This window comes from Odocoileus virginianus, chromosome 6 (genome assembly GCF_023699985.2).
Source record: "Odocoileus virginianus isolate 20LAN1187 ecotype Illinois chromosome 6, Ovbor_1.2, whole genome shotgun sequence".
NCBI classification, from domain to species: domain Eukaryota; kingdom Metazoa; phylum Chordata; class Mammalia; order Artiodactyla; family Cervidae; genus Odocoileus; species Odocoileus virginianus.
This window is the reverse complement of record NC_069679.1, coordinates 53,047,769-53,066,553: the sequence shown is the minus strand read 5'-3', so window position 1 is coordinate 53,066,553 and position 18,785 is coordinate 53,047,769. Positions and strand designations below refer to the sequence as shown.

Genomic DNA, 18,785 nt, shown 5'->3' with positions numbered 1-18,785 from the left:
GTGAGATCGATTGTCAGAACTGGGCCCTGATTGCATCTCTACCACTTACTGGCTATACGACTAGAGCATCTCTGACCCTAAAAAACTTATCTTGCGAAAATGCCGAAAAGATTCTTGTACAGTGTCTGACACACAGATTCTGATTTAATTATTGTTCCCGTGATTCTGCAGCCGCCTGCATGTTCCGTGCAAGGCTTGGCTGCTAGCTTAGGGGTGAGTTAAAACCGGATAAGACAAAGCCAGCCTTCAGGGTCGTCTAAGAAATCTTCTCTTGGAAATCTCTCCAGTTGATTCTTTTTGTTTCTTCTCCCTCACATCCTGATTTTTTTTTTTTTTAATGGTAAAAAATCAAGACAATGAGGAATTACTCTGAAAGGAACTTTACAATTTATACGTGTGCTACATCCCATTTTTGGAGCTTTTAATGTGACTTGGATTAATTCTAAGTTACTTGCCTGCACCAAGGAGCCTCCCATGGGACCCCCGTTTCTGCGGCTCTTTTTCCGGATCTCCTTTTAGAGGGGCTGCTTTTCATCAGTGTTGGCTATCCGAGTTCTCCTGGTTCTCAGCTGCAGGAGCGCTAACGCTCAGCCTGGGCTCGCTCCGAGCGGAGGTTGAGAACCGTGGCGGGCGGCAGGGGGCGCTCGCGTCCGGCTGCGCGGCGACTGCGGACGCGGAGTCCTGTAGGGGGCGCCCAGTCACCCGGCACCCGGCCGGGAAAGCGAGGCAAGCCCCGCACGGCCCCCGCGCGTCCCGCGTGACCAGAACGCTCCGGCCGGCCTTCCGAAGCGGGCGGGGTTGGTATATAAGGCGCGGAGGTTGAGATCAGGTTCGGTTCTGGGCGTTAGCATCGTCCGCTCGTGAGGTCCCGCCGGATCCCCCAGGTGAGCCTCCCTCGGATGAAGGCGGTGATCATCTGGCTCGAGGCTGGCTTTGGGATACGTTAGCCGGTTTGGCGCCCACCAGGTTGAGTCCTAGTAGCTGAGTTTTTGATCAATATTTTGGATTTTTCTCCCCCTATAGATTTGGAGTCTACTCTTAAGTCATCATGGGCTTTTACCAACTCCTGATGAAAAAGAAGGAAGTAAGTTTTTAAAGCAATTGAAAATTTTGACTAAAAAGATTAACTTTTAAAGATGAACAGATGGTGCCGATTTGGAGAAAGTATAAAATGATATAGAGCTATTCTGTTATATTTCAAGTGTTTCTCATTGAAACATCGGAATATTTTGTTCTCTGTTAGCTTATTCCTTTGGTGTTTTTCATGGCCGTGGCAGCCACTGGAGCTTCATCATTTGCTGTGTATTCCCTTCGAAAAACCGATGTGATGTAAGTAAGCATTCATCATTTATAGAAATGTTTTTTAGTAGTGTTAGGCTGACCTTCAGCTTATGAAATGCATGGTATCAGTTTCCTGGTTTTTCCCAGAGAATAAGAATGTCAAATTGTGAATTGGGAGTCAGGGCCAGAAAGTATCCAGGTTTCACAAGGCTATTAAATGATGATATTGATGAAATAAGTTTGTTTCTTGTATCTAAATATCCTTGCATCCATTTCAACCTTTCATCCTCCTCTTCTGCAGAAAAATAAAGTTTTTTTTTTAAACATACATTTTGAAATGTAAAGTTCTTGGATAGTCTTGGGATATGTATCATCAATCTTAAATCATCATTTTAATGACATTTTATTTATTTATTTATTTATTTATTTATTTATTTAGAGTAACTATGGAAATATTTATTCAACTTTTCACTTGACTTTCTTCTAAGCATTTTTTATTTCATTACATAGTCTATAGTCTTCATACTAAAGATTATTTCTCAATTATAACTGAATATCACACCAAAAAAAATATGGAACGCTTCACGAATTTGCGTGTCATCCTTGCGCAGGGGCCATGCTAATCTTCTCTGTATCGTTCCAATTTTAGTATATGTGCTGCTGAAGCGAGCACTAATGACATTTTAAAATGTCAGTTTACTAGAAAGGTCTTTCCTAATGTGGTAAAGTTGACTGATTCAGTTGTCTACAATAAACTTAATTTCAGTCCTGGATATAAGGTAAAATACCATGTATCCTGGAATTTAAGGAACAGAAAAATTGAAACTGATCTTGGCCCGATGTAGGGCTCCATAGGCAGTAATGGGAGGTTCTGGCAGTTCACCACCTAGAGGGTTCAAGCTGAGCCCTTCTGCCCCTCCCAGAAACTGGGGCAGGAGCTTATCTGCTTGCTCTTAGCCTGGCACTTCCGCTCTCATTGCTCTCTGCTTATGAGAACATTTTCCAGTCTAGCCCCATAAAGGCACTTGTACCCTGCAGAGAAATTGATCCTTAATGTGTGAGCCAAACTGTGAAACTTTTTAAAGAACTGTTCCATCAATTTCAGTTAGTGATGAATGCCTAAGTATGCACTTGAGTCTGTCCCAAGAGTAGTATAAACCCAATATCAGAGTTGGTTTAAATGCACTTACTTTAATGTTTAATCAGCTTTCTTTTTCTTTTAGCCTTGATCGAAAAAGAAATCCAGAACCTTGGGAAACTGTGGATCCTACTGTACCTACAAAGGTATTGCTACATTAAATATGATTTATACATAGCCCAAACCTTAGCACCTTTGTCTGCAGAACAGATGTAATACCTTTCGTGTTTAGGGTGCCATTTAGTGTAGTGTTAAGAGAGTGCTGTAGGATTGTGGAGATCTAGTTCACATCCTTGCTCTGTTATTCACAGGTGATTTTAGACAACTTGGTCTCTCTGAGGTTCTCAGAATCTATAAAATGGGCACAGTAATAAGGCCCTGCCTCAGAGATTAGAGGCTTAAAGAAGATAAAGTAGATAGAGCCCTTTAGCACGGTGTCTGGCCCATAGGAAGCACTCAGATAATTAACTTTTATCATTGTTGTGATACATCATCTCCTTTTTAACTTATTTTTTATTTATATTGGAGCATAGTTGATTTCCAATGTTCTGTTACAATAGTTTCAGGGGTACAGCAAAGTATCTCAGTTATATATATATATATATATATATATATATATGTGTGTGTGTGTGTACGTATATACACATACATACATATATCCATTCTTTTTCCAATTCTTTGCCCATACAGGTTATTACAGAATACTGAGTTGAACTTCCTGTGCTCTACACAGGTCCTTGTTGTTTATCTGTTTTATATATAGAAGTATCAGTCCCAGACTTGTGATTTAGCCCTTTCCCCACCTTTCCCCTTTGGTAACCATAATTTTATCTTTGAAATCTATGAGTCTGTTTATGCATAATCTCATTTTATCCACTATTTATCAAACGTTAATATAAGGTCATTGTGATAAGTAACAGGAACTCCTAAAAACAGCAGTGGCATTCTCTGTAAGCAAAATTAGCTAATATCGTCTCATCCAAATGAGGAGATTTTTAAGACTATTGAAAAGATTTTTTTACATTTTAAATATTTTGGAAGTAAACATGTAGTCTGTTGGAATGAACGTGACTTCAACTGTCTCCAGAAAGTTTGTGTGTGTGTGTGTGTGTTTGTGTTTAAACAAAGCATTCAAATGACACAGCTTGACTTAGGGAAGGGCGTTTAGGATCTTTAAAGCTACCTTTAGGATCTTTAAAGCTACATCTTCCTGTTCCTGGGGGAATAGAAAACTTGCGAGAGTAAATGCGAATCTCTGAATGTGAGTTCTTTGGAAGTCAAGACTTGTCCTCAGCTCTCTGTCTTTCCCCTTGTTGTGTAACTTGGATCATTTGTACTTTGTTGAGTGAGGAAATTTTAAGTGCCTAGCTCTGTGCTGGGAACATTATATAGCCACTCACATGGAACAGATGCACTTTTTGAGCTTATAGTTCACTTAAAATCATAGGAAATAAAAAAATCTAGAACCTGTTAAGTGAAAATGGGGTAAATGTGTGTGATCTTTCTCTCTAATCCTATAACACCCAGGAACCCAAAGACTTTATTTAGAGGGGTAGAACCAGTACATGTTACTGTTTTAATTAGAGATGGGAAGAGGTGATTCTTTGGCTACAAATGTTATGGTGATACTTTTTCCGGACAGAACTGTGTACAGATTTGAAAAGGGGACCTGAGGATGGACAGATCCTAACAAAATATTTTAATTTTGTTTTATTTATTTTTTTAAAGCTTGTAACAATCAACCAAGAGTGGAAGCCCATTGAAGAATTGCAGAAGGTCCGAAAGGCAACCAGGTGACCGGTCCTCGCCTTTTTCTTCCAAAGAGTACTCTATGAATCTAGTGGAAACACTTCTGCACAGACTAGATTATGGATACCAGTGTGCGGAAATGCTTCTGCTACATTTTTAGGGCCTGCCTACGTTTTTGGACTCTGGCTAAAGAATTATAAAGGTAGCACAGCATAACAACATAGTCCCAAAATAAGATTCTGTGTTGTTTTGTGCATTGAAATTTTTGTGTTTATAATGCCTAAATGTTTTCCTATAAAGATTTGTTAAATTCGATTGTCTCTAATAAAATACCATTTGTGTAAGATTTCTTAAAGATCAGGTACATATTTAAATGGAGGGGAAAGATTTTTTTATGGGAGATAAACACATTTTGAAGCATGGAGATTCATTATTAAATTTTATTTATTTTTAATTTTTAAAAGATCTTTTTCTTTTTTTTTTTTACTTATTTTTTTTTTTTTTGTATTTTGGTCATGCCACACGTCATGTGGGATCTTTCTCCCACCAGGGATTGATCCTGGGCCTCCAGTGAAAGCTCTGAATCCTAACCACTAGGCCACTGGGTACCTTCATGGAGCTTCATCTTTTTAAAATAACACCCAGTGCAAATTTCTGTGTAACCTTTTTTTCCAAATTCATTCATTCACCAGAGATCTGTTGAATATCTGCTGTTAGCCACATACTGTTCTTGTGCAGCAGAGATAAATCAATGAACAAAACCAAATTTTGGAGGGAGAGGAATAAAAGATGGCAAGTACAATGAGGAAAGTGAAGACGAGATGGAGTATGAGACTTTGGGATTCGTCTTGGAGGAAGTACTGGGATTCTGGCGGTGGTGGGAATGTGACGTATGTGAGACCGGCCCTCCAGATGCCAAGGCTAACAGTGGTGCTCATGTGGGGAGGGGAGGATGGAGAGCACCCCACAAGTTTGGGGCTTCTCGTCACTCTGGCCAGTGGTCCAGAGAGATCAAAGATGCAATCAAATCAGCATGCCTTTTGGCGCTCCCCCTTGACTGTTCCTGAAAAAGAGACCAAATAGAAAATAGCTTTTCATTAACTTAAAAAAAAATTGAGATATAATTCACAGAGCATAGTATTTAAAGTTCACAGTTTGGTGGTTTTTTAGTAAATTCACAAAGTTTTACATCTCTAGCACCTAATTCCAGAACATCTTCGTCACCCCAAAAGAACCTACTTCTGATCCCTCTGTCCCCAACCTCAGGCAAACACTAATCTTTGTGCCTATGGATTTGCCTATTCTCTGCACTTCAGATAAATAGGATCACACCTTATGTGACCTTGGTGCTTAACTCTTAACAGCATAATGTTTTCAGGATCCATCTGTGCTGTACCATGAATCAGTACTTTGTTCCTTTTTATGGCTAATATTCCATTGTGTGGATATGCCACATTTTCCTTATCCATCAGCTGACAGATAGTTGGGTTGTTCCTACCTTTTGGCTGTTATGAAGAATGCTGCTGTGAACAGCCACATAAAAGTTTTTGTGTAGCCATGTATTTTCATTTCTCTTTGGTATATACCCAGGTTCATTGACTCATAAAAATCATAAGTCCCCTTTTCTTAATTTCCATCTGAACATAATAGAAATTTAAGAGAAGCACTAAATTCTAACCACCTTCAGGGCAATAAAAATTATCTAGATCTTACTAGAGATTTGGCAATTCTGAAAGGATTAAAGCAAGACTACTTTTGCAACTTTTGCTACTTCCTTATCACCTCAAATTTTCCCAGATAAAAATCTCTGATTGTTAATCTCAAGGAATTACATATACCAATTATGAAGTACAATTTTATTTGCTTAAGCTTCTAAAGAGCATTGTGGCCCTGTAGAGGCAAATAAAAATGAACAGCCTTGTGATGGTTGGCCAATTAGAAGAGCAAATTGTAGTGTTTGGGAGGGGGGACTGTGTCTTCAACTTTAAAACACAAGTCTGATTGAAATGCAGTGGCTTTACAAGATGAACAAGGCGGCGGAAGGTACCATGCAGTGGGTTTGGGAGGGGAAAAGGCCAATAGCAATATTGAAATGTACGTTTCAAAAGATTTATTGATTTTATTTTTGATAGTGTTCTCAGCATTTTCCCCAAATGTTTTATCTTGAAAAATTTTCAAATATGCAGAGAAGTTGAAAAACTAGTACAAAGAACACTCACACTTTTGATCAGTTGACATTTTTCCACATTTGCTCTATCTTTCTGTATACTGTGCTTTTTAAAATGAACTCTGAAACTAAGTTACAAGGTAAAGCTATTTATGCCTAAGAGTAAGGATATTCTAGCCAACTGTTACACTATTATCAGTCCTGAGAAAATTAACATTAATTCAAACATATGACCCATTTCCTCTAATTTTAATGTACTTTATAACTGTATTTTTTAGTCCAGATGCTTATCCAAGCTTCACTTGTTGCATTTGATTGTTAGGCTGTTGTACTGAATACCTGACAGCTATGTATGGTCATGGAGGTGACTCCCAAGGAGCTTATAGAACTGCTTTCTCTAGAGTTTGATCTGGATGCAATTCTCTTGCATTGTGGGCTTTGAAATTTAAGTTTGAGACATCATAATGACATTTTCAAGTAATCTAAATATTTAAGAAGTTGTACAGTTATTGGGCATTCACTGTCTGGTGGGTGCTGTGCTGACCTCAAGGATCTGATAGGAAAAGGACACACACTTATGAACAAATCCAAGCAATGTGATGACAATAAAGCAAGGACAGAAATGAGCACATGGTACAAAGGAAGTCTTCTGGAATAACAGGGATTCCTGAAAACCTAGTTTCTTTCAAAACAAGTAATTAAAATTCAGAAAGGGAATTGAAATAGAGATACATATTTACCAAGCCACAGAGGGCTCAGATAGCAATCTTTAGAAACTTGAGTAATTTAGTACATGAAATTTAATATTGAAGTGTAAGGTGGGATAAGATATTATGCTATTATCCTGCAGGCAAAAAGGAACTAGATTAGGACTTTTATTATATATATAAGATGGGGATGAACATCATACAGTTTACTTAAGGGAGTGTTGACTGTTACCAACTAGAGGTTTGTGATGTGCGTGGAGGCCAGAGACCAGCTGCTGCCAGTGGTCCTGGGTCCAGGTGGAGCCATGACTAGCTAAGGAAATGGCAGAGGGAATGGAGAAAGGAGGATGTACTTGAGAGTGATTGAAGGGGGGAAGACCTCAAGGCTTACTGGATGTGGCTGGGGGATGTCCAAAAGGACTCTCAGATTTCTCACCCCAGTGGCTGGGTGGGTGGTGGTGCCAAGACCGAGGATACAGGAGGGAAATAAAATGGAATGTTCAAGGGAGGGGTAGATAAGGAATGAGTTAGGTTTTGGAATTGTTCATCGGAGAGCCCAGGAAGCTATCTAGGTAAATTATTTCTCAAGAACTGCAAAGATGTGTGTTGGAGACAGTTCAAAGGATGATAAAAGCCAGGGTGTGGATGAAACTGCCTACAGAGCCAGTTATAGAGTGATATGAAGACTAAACAGACAGACAGAAGTGTCATCATGAAGGGCATGGGCTGGAAAGAGGATTTGGGCCCTGGTGAGGATGGAGAGAGGGCTTCCTAGGTGATTCAGTGGATAAAAAATCTGTCTGCAATGCAGGAGACGCAAAAGGATTCAGTCCCTGGGTTGAGAAGATTCCCTGAAGAAGGGCATGGTGACCCACTCGAGTAGTCTTACCTGGAGAGTCCCAAGGACAGAGGAGCCTGGTGGGCTACAGTCCATGGGGCCACAGAGAGACATGACTGAAGTGACTGAACACATACGCACAAGGACTGAGGAATATGGGGAAGGAGAATCAGCAGATACATCATGGAGCCCAGAGAAGAAGGAATGCTCTTCCCTCGTTGGTTCCAGTTTGCAATTAAACCAAAAACCCAGAGTCCTTCAGTTAATAGCCTTGAGCCTTAAGCAAACACCCATCATTCTCTCCTATATAAAAAGAAGATATGGAATTAAGCTTTCTGAATAAAAAGGTTAAAGGCCATGTCACTAAAAAACGAGTGAAGTCTAATTATGTACTCACTCAACATTATTTTCTTGGGGGAAATTTTCTCACGTTTTAGCTGAGACTTTGGAGAATGAAACTACAGGCTCTGAAATCAGACCACTCTGCCACTTTTCTACCCATGTTTTGTAACTCAGATTCCTGGTCTATGAACTTGGGTTAATCTGTACCTGCTTGGGTTAGTTGTGAAGATGATGTGAGATAAAAATACCTAACTTGGTGCTTAACATGCAGTAGTTGCTCAGTGTGTGTGTGTATTCGGTCGCTCAGTTGCATTCAATTCTTTGCAGCCAGCCCACTAGGCACCTCTGTTCATGAGATTCTCCAGGCAAGAATACTGGAGTGGCTTGCCATTCCCTTCTCCAGGGCATCTTCCCAACCCAGGGATTGAACCCGAGTTTCCTGTATCTCCTGCATTGGCAAGCAGATTCTTTACCTCTAGCATCATGTCATGGTCCTTTTTGCTTTCTAAAGAATGATTATTACTATAAAAGAGAAAGCTCTTAATGTGTTGAAAATTATATTCTTCCATGAGTGAGAATGTTGCCTGTTTGAAATTCACACATGTCGACTGGTCTGGTTCACCTTTGGCTCGCAACGCCCTAGTTATAAACCTTTGCCAGAGCACAGACACACCCAAAGATAAACAGATCTCACCTTTACTCTCTAGACACCGAGCTAGAAACAAGAGCCTCTGCATGCGTGTGCACATCTAGAAAAGACATACTAGCAAAAGTAATTATTTATTTATATATATATATAATATATGGACATGAATTTGAGCAAATTCTGAGATAGTGGAGGGCAGGGGAGCCTGGCGTGCTGCAGTCCATGGGGTTGCAGAGTTGGACACAATTTAGAGACTGAACAACAGCAACATATGTAATGTTAAAAATGTCACTAGCAAACTACCTTTATTTTAGTAATCACCGTATTCCACTTCTTACATTCAAAAATGATGGTAGGTGGAGTTCCTTGGCGCTCCTCCTCTCCGTGCTCTTACTGCAGAGAGCCTGGGTTCAATTCCTGGTCAAGGAACTAAGATTCCACATCCCACAAGCCATGCAGAATGGCAAAAAAAAAAAGAAAAAAAGTTAGTATGAATAAGGAAGAGAGGTGAAGTTGAGTATATGTATGTAAGAGAACACTAGGAATCTAATTAGTTTTCCTGGTAATTATTCCTTATAATATCTTTTCTCCATGCTTAGAAAGTTACTTTCAGGTATTTATGTAGTTTCTCCCTAAAAACTAAGGCTTTGGTTTCAGTAGTGTTTTACTACATCATTTGCCTGTGTGCTTATGACTTAGCTTTAAAATGAAAATTAGAATAAAATTAAGGAAAAAAAATTAAGGAAAAAAAACAAAAGCCATTTTGATAACTCTTGCTCACATGCTAAAAGCAAATTGCTGTTTTACCTGGTGTGACTTATGATACATATATAATAAAATATTGTGTATTTGGAGAGAGGGCATACTATTTAAAAAATTAAACTCTACTTTTTTGTGTTTTCACCAAGTAATACATGTGATTTCTCCTTTACTTAGTTGTGCGTAATCATGAAGTTGATACCATTCTATTCCCTGGGTGTTTGTTCAGGTTGCATTGCCTTAGGCAAGTTAACCTGATTATTTTATAATGCCTGTGTTTATCTAAATTTTCCTTATCAACATTAACAAGAAATGGGTTGTTCATGTCACAAGGCAAATGTGACTGTTTGCTTGTTATTTTGGAGACAAGTTCATTGAGTCAATCACTGGACATTTCTCAAATTTTTTTCCAGATTTTTGAAAGTAGAATCATTACTTATTTATTTTACATTTAGATATCCTTCAGATACTTGGAGGCTTTTCGGATGTGCATACCCTTCAGGGCACAAAGACTTGAACCTCTTGGTTTGCCTAATTTTGTGGGGTTTTCTGGGTCAATTGAATAACGAACCATTTTCAGAGGTCACCTCCAGGCCACTTACTGGGAAAGTGCACTGTTTACTTTTTAAATTATTTTTTTAAATTCAAGCATAGTTTAGATAGAATAAAATGAACAGGACATAATGGTTCAGTTAGAAGTTTTGAAAATTATACATACCCATAGAAGTATCAGGCAAAACAAGTGAAAGTGAAAGCCTCTCAGTCGTGTCCAACTCTCTGCAGCCCAGAATGCAACTAACTCCAGGCCAGAATACTGGAGTGGGTAGCCTTTCCCTTCTCTAGGGGATCTTCCCAACCAAGGGATTGAACGCAGGTCTCCCACACTACAGGCAGATTCTTTACCAGCTGAGCTACAAGGGAAGCCCATCAGGCAAAGCAAACTATTGAACATTTCTATCACCCCAGAAAGTTCTCTTGTGGCACAATTTACTTTAAAACCCACCAAACTGTACACTTTAAGAGGGTGAGTTTTATGGTATGTGAATTATATTTTTTAAAAATCTGCTCTATATTTATTTGCTCTCTCACCTCAAGAAATAACAGGGGTTGGCATAACTTTTTCCACCATATGTAGTAGTCTGCCCCCAATCCCCATATATTATTACATTTTGGTTGTTTTCTTTTCCGAAAACAGAAAACTGGAATTTACTGCAGATTGTAAGAAACACACCAACAAGAACACCTGGGCCAGGCCTTGTAGTTCAAGCTGTCCCTGCAGTGATAACAAACAGGCGTCCCTGGGCTCGGGTGTGGATAGACCCAGAAGCAGAGTTCAGACACTGGGTTGACCTGGTATCTAAATGATGTAAACATTACCACCCACAGAGGAAGGGCCCAGGCAGACTACAGGAGTTACTGTAGCAACTAGACTATCCCTGCAATAAATCCTCTCCAGGACAAGGCTGTGACCAGGCAAAGCAGGAGAAGTCACAGTTGACTTCACAACTGGATTAGCGTATGCTCCACCAGCTCCTCTATGGTGTATGTCAGAGCTTGCCCAGAGAGCAAGGAACCTTCCATATCACCAAACCCAATCCTCCCAAACCACGCTAGGAAGCTGGCTCATTCTTTCAGTAAGAACAGCTGTTCTCAAACCTGAGCTGTTCTCAAACACCAGGCTCTCCTGTGAGGCATCTTAAAATGTGGATCGCTGCTGTTGTTTTAGTCGGTAAGTCATATCTGACTCTCTGTGACCCCGTGGACTGTAGCCCTCCAGGCTCCTCTGTCTATGGGGATTCTCCTGCCATGAACACTGGAGTGTGTTACCGTTTCTTCTCCAGGGTATCTTCCTGACATAGAGATCGAACCTGGGTCTCCTGCATTGGCAGGTGGGTTTTTGACCACTGAGCCAGCTGGGAAGCCCAAAACATGGATTGCTGTGCTCCCAATGCAAAGCTTCTGCTTTAGTGGTTCTGAGGTGGCACCTAAGTATTTGAGGTTCTAATGCCTCCCCCAGTCCAGGCTGCCTGCTCAGTCACACTGACCCCAGCACCCTAACCCGAGGAGTGGTGGGTCTAGGAGGTGTCTGTGGGGTTAGATGCAGATGCCTTTTTGACATCTTCATTTCTCTGCAGAGATGACACTACTGACCACCCATGTCAGGACAGATGGCGGTGGTTCTACCAGTAACAATCAAATCTGACATGAATTCAGCTTCATGGTGGGCACAGTGGGCAGGGAGCAAGCAGACAGGTCAGCATGTGACTCCAGGCTCTGCCAGTCTAGAGCTGGGTGACCTGGGTGGGTTTCCTAACTTCTCAGAATGTTACTTTGCAAAAGGATCCTTTGCAAAAGGATCATCTTAAGGGTAAGCCAGTGCAATGGGTTAATATTTAGAAATGTCTTCACTGAGATATCTTATTTCTGCACTATTTCCTCATTGCTCTTCTTCCCTCCAGTGTTCAATCAGAGCACCTTTTGCCTCAGGGTAAGGACTGAGATGCAAAAACAGTCCTACTCTGGGACTTCCCTGGTAGTCAAGTGGTTAAGAATCTGCCTTCTTCACCAATTCCCTGACACATTCCCTGACTCAGGTTTGATCCCTGGTCAGGGAACTAAGCTTCTTCTGGTGGCTCAGTGGTTAAAGAATTTGCCTGTAATACAGGAGACACAGGTTCAATCCCTGGGTCAGGGTGGTTTCCTGGAGGAGGAAGTGGCAGTCCTCTCCAGTGTTCTTGCCTGGAGGATCCTGTGGATAGAGAAGCCTGGTGGACTAAAGTACATGGGGTTCCAGAGTCATACGTGACTGAGTGACTAAACATGCATGCAAAGAACTAAGATCCCACATGTGCTATGCTATGCTATGCGCTGTGCTCCGTTGTGTCTGAGTCTTTTGCTACCCCATAGACTGTAGCCTGCCAGGCTTCTCTGTCCATGGGATCTCCTAGGCAATGGGGCAGGTAAGTCTTCCCCCTCCCCCAGCCACAACTACTGAGCCTGCACACCACAACTAGAGAAGCCTGCACATTGCAATGAAGACCCAGCACAGCCTCATCACCTGGGTCCACACCCATACCTCCTGAATCTGCATCTCTGGAGGGAGGCCCAGGATTCTGGGTTCAGTACACATCCTCTTCAGGGTCCTGCATGGCTTAAGTTTGAGAAGCTCTGGTCTGGAACAAATAAATAGAAACACAGAGGCTTCGAAATCCATAGCTGACACCATAGCCTGCCCCAAAGCCAGTAGGCACATATTTGTGGCAAGTTGGGAGAGAAAGGGTTTTTGTTTGGTGGACAAGCCTTGGTAAATTGAGGCCAGAGGTTATGTTCTAAGCCACAGCATCTGGAAGACTTTGTGATGGTGTAGTAGCCATCTGTATATCCCAAAGGAAAACCAGTTTGACAAGCAGGAAGAAGAGAGGATGAGAAGAGGCTGAGATTAGATCTTCCAGTACCTGCAGGGTTTTCCGTCCCCTTGTCAGTGGTCTCGTGAGGCCCTGGCTTGTAAAAGGATTACTGTGTCAGACAGACTCTCTCAGAAGCTTAAAGTAAGAGACAAGAGTGACAGCCAGGGGAAAGTCAGGGACTTGCACCCTAAGTTATTGAAGGAGTACGGGTGGAAAGAAGTCAGTCAGGAGAGGGGGGGACCTGAGCAGAAAGCGAGGAAGGGGCCGAGGTGTGGGCAGCTGCATGTGTCCAGAGTCACTAGGATTATTGCTGTGAGCTCAGGGCCCTGGGAAGGGGTGCAGGCAGTTCAGAGGCAGAGCCTCAGTCACACCGCATCTCCCGATAGTAGACTGTTCAGTCACTGTCTCGTCCAATTGGTCTGAGGGTCACTGCTCCAGGCCTGCCCTTGACCTAGCCCAGAGCAGACCCTGGGGAAGGTTCTATCTGGGGTGGTTCCCTGCAGACCTCTGACTATGGAGGAGCTGGCATGAGGAGGGGAAGAGGCTGGCGGAGGCAGGGGGTTGCGGAGTAGGCTGCACTGCCCTGCAGTGTTGGGCAATATGGGAGTGTCCCTGGGTTTCCTGGAGAGTTGGCTCATTCCCTTGACCAAAAGCAAAACTGGGACGCCCTTGGTGAAGTCAGTTTCAGTTTCAGCTGCTTTGCACACACACAAAAAATTCTTTCTCCTCTTGACTGGAAAACTTACACCTAAAACTTGAGCGTGTTGTTGGGTGAGCCAGAAGGTGTGGGTTTCCTCTTGCTCTGAAGGACCTTTGGAGAAATGACCCACACAGTCAGCGGGTGGTGGCACCTTGTTCAGCAGGCTCAGAACACGGTCCATGATGAACAGGTCGGTAGGTGGCTGGATCCATGTGCAGACCGCTTCCTCAAAGGAGCCTTTACTGAGGCCCAGGCAGATCCTCTTGCCCACATTTCCACAGTCCTGTGACCCTTTCCTTTAATAACTTTTTCAGACTCATTTTATGTGCATTTGGAAGTCTAATTTCTTCCCCCACAAATCTGGAGCGCCATGGGGACCTATTTTCCACTTGTCATTGGATCACTAAGCCACTGGTGTGTGCCTGGTGTGTCATGGGCATGCGTCATATCTATTTGTTGGATAAATGAATACTTAAATGTATGCCAAAGTTCAATTATGGCACGAGTCTTTGCAAAAGGATTCATCACGGTTGAATCATCCAGAAACCACTTAAGGGGCATCTGCTACCTGCCATGTGCCGTGCTAGGTGATACAGTGAGAGGGCTTAGATGAAGGTACAGCTAACAGGGGCACAGGTGGAACGTCCCTGGTGGTCCAGTGGTTACGATGGTGCACTTCCACTGTGTGGGGGGGTGCAAGTTTAATCTCCGATTGGGGAACGAAGATACTACTGGCCACATGGCCAAAAAAAGAAAAGCAGCACAGGCTGGGGGTAAGGCCCACGCTCTGCTGTGGCTGCTCTGGTGTCTTATCCTGTTGTTCTTCCTGTGAAGGAAGCCGTTTCATACCTGGTCATGGTTGGGGGTAATCAAGAGCACATCCTAGCTCTCATAGTTAGAGGAACAGAGGTGGCCATCCTATGTGGGAGCTTTGCATAGTCAGACAGTCCATGAACCACCTAGATTTAGAATTAGAGGCATAGGAAGTTGGACATGGGAGAGATCTCACAGATGGCCCATTGAGTCTGCTCACCCTGGGCCCCCACATACAGACCAGCCTGTGCTCACGGTTCCGACAGCCCCAAGCTCTCCGCATCTGAAAAGCTGGGAAAGAATGGCCCAAGTGCTGCGGTGAGGATTCAATGACATGATGCTCACAACACTTCTGTGAAGAACCTGGCCAGTGAGGGCAGGGTCCTGCCCACTCCGAACACATGGGCCATACTGCTAACCTTCCTCCCATTGGCCCCGGGCTCTCTGTACTCCAGACAGCACTCTGGGGCAAGGTCATGCTGCCCAGTGGGCAAGGGAGTTGAGGTCACTGTCTACTCTCAATTCTTGTCCCTGAGTCACTGCCTGGGTCTGAAAAGGGGAAAGCCAGCCTTCTGGCTGCAGCCACCCTGCTTGGCTCCGCTGGTTCTGGGGATCCCCACTGTCCCTCGGGGTCTTCTAATGCCTGGGGTCCAGCAGTTGCTGAGGACAGCAGGCAGACAGTAGTCAGGAGCTCTCTCCACTTTGCTGCCTGTTCTCCACGGAGCCTGCCTCTGGGGAATCTGTGAGGTGTGTGATGTTTTTTTCCAGTCCCTTCTGCTGGTGTCAGGTCAGCCGCCCACAAGCCACCCGCCCAGGGGGCTCACATCAGCTGCCTTCACTTCAACCCACAGCTCTTGGCTCGCTCATACCGAAAGCTGGCTGGCATCCTGGAGAACTCATGCGCCCTCACACGGAAGCCACGGAATTTCCCCAGTAAGGTGTCTTTGGCAACTCCAAGACCACAGGAAGTTCACAGCTGGTGAGACACAGAATGTGAGGGAGGAGGTGCCAGCCGTGGCCACACTGTCTGGGGCCCCTCCCAAGGGGACAGGAAAGCTCCGAGTCTCCACAGACAGGACCCTGACACCACCAGGGAGTGCCTCGGCTTCAGGAGGGTCTCATGTTACGTACCTGACGCCAGCAACACCCCCTGCCCCCCACCGTCTAGACCCGGAGTTGTCAGCCCTGGTACATCAGAATCTCTGGGGCGGGACCAAAGTGGGTTACCTGTGCTTTTTAAAGTTTTCCAGGTGTTTGCTGTGTGCACATGGTGTTGAGGGTCGCCACTTAGGAAAATAAAACCCTTAAATCAAATCTTCGTGTTTGGGCGTGTGGGGCCTGGGGGCAGCCAAGTTTCAGATCCTTCCCCCATTACTTACTAGTTGTGCCTTCACAGTTCTGAGTTTGAAGCCTCAATCTCCTCATCTGTTAATGTGAGAATAATAATGTAAGTGTCTACTTTGTGGGATTAGATGTGCCAGTCTGCTTACAATAGAGCTGGTCACTCCCTCCTATTTCCTTATAAGTCATACTCTGTCTTGTCTACACCTCCAAATGTGAAACCCGTGTCTACCCAGCTTGGAGTGCCCAATATTTGTCTATACAGTGCTTTGCACATCACTATACTCAATAAAGACGAGTCAAATAAAGGAGTTGGAAGAGGATCCTTGTGCAGTGCTAAGACTTGTTTCCTAATTAAGCATTGGAGTAAATCCACAGTCCATATACTGATTCTGTTTAGCAAATTATTATTTTTTTGAGTGTCCGCTATGTGCTGGGCTCTAAGTATTTGATGATAAAGACATAATTGCTGTCACCGAGGAGTTGAGTCGGGCGGGGACACAGATTCATGACCTCACACTTTCTTTATCGCCTATAAAGTTAGTAATAGAAGCACCCCAGGCAAGAGGAGGAGGACGGGGTGCAGGAGGAGGAACAAGAGGAGGGTGAGGAGGAGGGGCAGGTAGAGGAAGAGAAGGGGGAGGAGGGCGGTATCCACACAGAGAATGGGAGATGACTTCTGAGATTTTTTTTTCAAGGTTTTTTTTTTTTTTTTTTAATTATTACTAATTTAGTTTTGGCTGTGCCGGGTCTTGGTTGCTGTGTGGGTTTTTCTCTAGCTGCTGCGGGCAGGAGCTACTCTCCAGTTGTCGTGTGAGGGCTTCTCACTGCCACCAGCCCCAGGCGCTTGGGGTTCAGGGGTCCTGTCACATGCGCTCAGCCGTTGCGGCTCGCGGGCTCTAGAGCGCAGGCTCAGCAGTAGCGCAGGGGCTGAGTTGCGTGCGCGCTCAGTCCTGTCGCCTCTTACGACCCCATGGGCTGTAGTCCATCAGGCTCTTCTATCCATGGCAGTTTCCGAGCAAGAATGGGAGAGTGGGTTGCCATTTCCTCTTCCAGGGGATCCTCCTGACCCAGGGATGGAACCCTCAGTCTCCTGAATTGACTGAGGTCGGTCATAACAACGGGAAGGAGCTTGACTGGTGGAGAAGCAGAGAAGGGTGTTGGAGGCAGAGGGAACGGCACCTACAAACCCAGAGGGGCCCGGAGGGTGTTGCGCCATGTTCGAGGATGGTGTGACGAGGCCGGAAGGAGCATGGGGTCCACTTGGTGGGAGATGAGGCTGGACAGTCAGGTTGAAGCCCAGCTGGGAAAGGCTTGGGGGCTGGGCTAAGGGGCTGGGGCTTCATCCTGTAAGGACAGGGAGAGACCCGTCCTGTTTGCGGGCCGGGCGCACACCTGTGTTTGGTTTCCTTCCTTAAGGCATTAAGGCAGCCACTCCTCGCCCAGGGGAGCCCTGCCCCCAGTCACTGAGCAGCCTTTTCCTCCTGGTCCCCGCCCGGGAGAGCCTGTCAGGTTGGGTCAAGCTTTGTCCCCGCTTCCTGGTGTCTGAGGGGCAGATGAATGAGATGGGTGTGAAGGAAGGTGCAGGAGGGGGTGGCCGTGATTTCCGTTGAGTTTCACCCACTGGAGGCATGACTTTGGGCTTCAAACCAGCTGGAAAAGCTGGGGCGGCCTACCCTAAACAGGTGGGCTGGGGGTAGGGGTTAGCCAAGGGCCCCTGGCGGAGGGAGGCCCAGGAGACTGCCTTTTTTGTTGTCAAGCATGATTACCTCGCCTGCTGTGGTACCGTGGGCGCTGAAGTCCCTCTCAGCAGCTTCCTCAGCTTTGAAGTGAAGGAGGAGGGCCACGCCATCTCCCAACCCCGATTCCGAGGGAGGAGCGTGGGACTCTGGCGCGCAGGCTGCTGGAGGTGGGGGACTGCCCGGCAGGACAAAGCCTCTTCTAGAGGGACGGGCGGCTTTCCAAGGCTCGCCTCCCTGCCGGACCTCGGCTGCTCCGGGACCTGCCCGCAGCCGGGCGCAGGCTGACGCGGGACCTCGGAGGTGCGAGCGGAGGTCCGCCTCCAGACCCGGCAGATGAGAGACCAGCCGACTCGGCCAGGCTGCGCCGGGAACAGCGCTGGGACGCAGGAGGGGCCAGCTGCTCCCTGGGGGTTCCCCCTCCTTTCCCGAGGTCCCTCTCCCCCGCCCCCCGGGGGCAATGAGGAGCCCACAGGAGTTAAGCCCAGGGGCAGACACCGGGGCCCCGCAGGCAGGGTGGTGGGTGACAGCAGGAAGTCAGCAGGGGCCTCTGGGCGGAGAGCCCGCCAAAGGATGGAGACATCCCCAACCCCGAAAGCCAGCCAGACCGCCGGCGCTCGTCATCCCCAAGTCAGCCGCACCAGGCAGCCCCGCCTCTTCCGCCGCCCACCCCTCCTTACTCACTCAGTCACCTGAAAGCTCTGGTCTTCAAAAGCATCCTTGTTTTAAAAATAATTTCTGTTTCCTTTATTAGCACTCAGCTCCAGCTTTCATAAATATGTGAAATCGATGTAAATAATTTTTTAATTAAAAATGCACATGTTCCCAGGTGGATCAAGAAGACCTAGCGGTCATTCTCAGGAGCTCTGTGCTTGGGGAACACAGCCCTGTACTCAGCGTCCTCACAGGGCTGAGGGTCATCACAGGACCACAAGGGGGGTTCAAGGAAGACTCTCGGGAGGGAACCTTGAGCTGAGACCTGGGGCTTAACAGAGATCTGGCCAATGAAGAAGAGAGGGCATCTCAGGAGAGGGGCCGACCTAGGCAGAACCAGCAGATGGGCAGCACCAGGAGTTGGGTCAAGCAGGGAACTGAGGAGGAAATGTTCCTTTTCCTGAACTCATCACACTGATAATCATTTGTACAAGTATCTGTCAA

At 45.2% G+C, this 18,785-nt stretch overlaps 1 protein-coding gene and 1 non-coding gene across 2 annotated transcripts; one reads left to right on the top strand and one right to left on the bottom strand.

The window, feature by feature from the left end:
- The first annotated feature begins 744 nt into the window (after positions 1-744).
- C6H15orf48 (chromosome 6 C15orf48 homolog) lies at positions 745-4,512 on the top strand. Its single transcript, XM_020912830.2, has 5 exons — positions 745-884; positions 1,024-1,084; positions 1,244-1,329; positions 2,505-2,565; positions 4,148-4,512. The coding sequence occupies exons 2-5, from the start codon at positions 1,049-1,051 to the stop codon at positions 4,214-4,216; spliced, it is 252 nt and encodes an 83-aa protein (XP_020768489.1). The 5' UTR covers positions 745-884; positions 1,024-1,048; the 3' UTR covers positions 4,217-4,512.
- On the bottom strand, positions 1,848-1,954 carry LOC139035827 (U6 spliceosomal RNA). The gene has a single exon (XR_011488531.1). It is a non-coding gene; the product is annotated as a U6 spliceosomal RNA (small nuclear RNA).
- Positions 4,513-18,785: the final 14,273 nt, after the last annotated feature.

Excerpts from the sequence above, each read along its gene's own strand:
- C6H15orf48 (XM_020912830.2), top strand. The coding sequence starts at position 1,049 with ATGGGCTTTTACCAACTCCTGATGAAAAAGAAGGAA. Across the intron at positions 1,330-2,504 it reads CTTCGAAAAACCGATGTGAT|CCTTGATCGAAAAAGAAATC; the intron begins GTAAGTAAGCAT and ends TTTTTCTTTTAG. Across the intron at positions 2,566-4,147 it reads ATCCTACTGTACCTACAAAG|CTTGTAACAATCAACCAAGA; the intron begins GTATTGCTACAT and ends ATTTTTTTAAAG.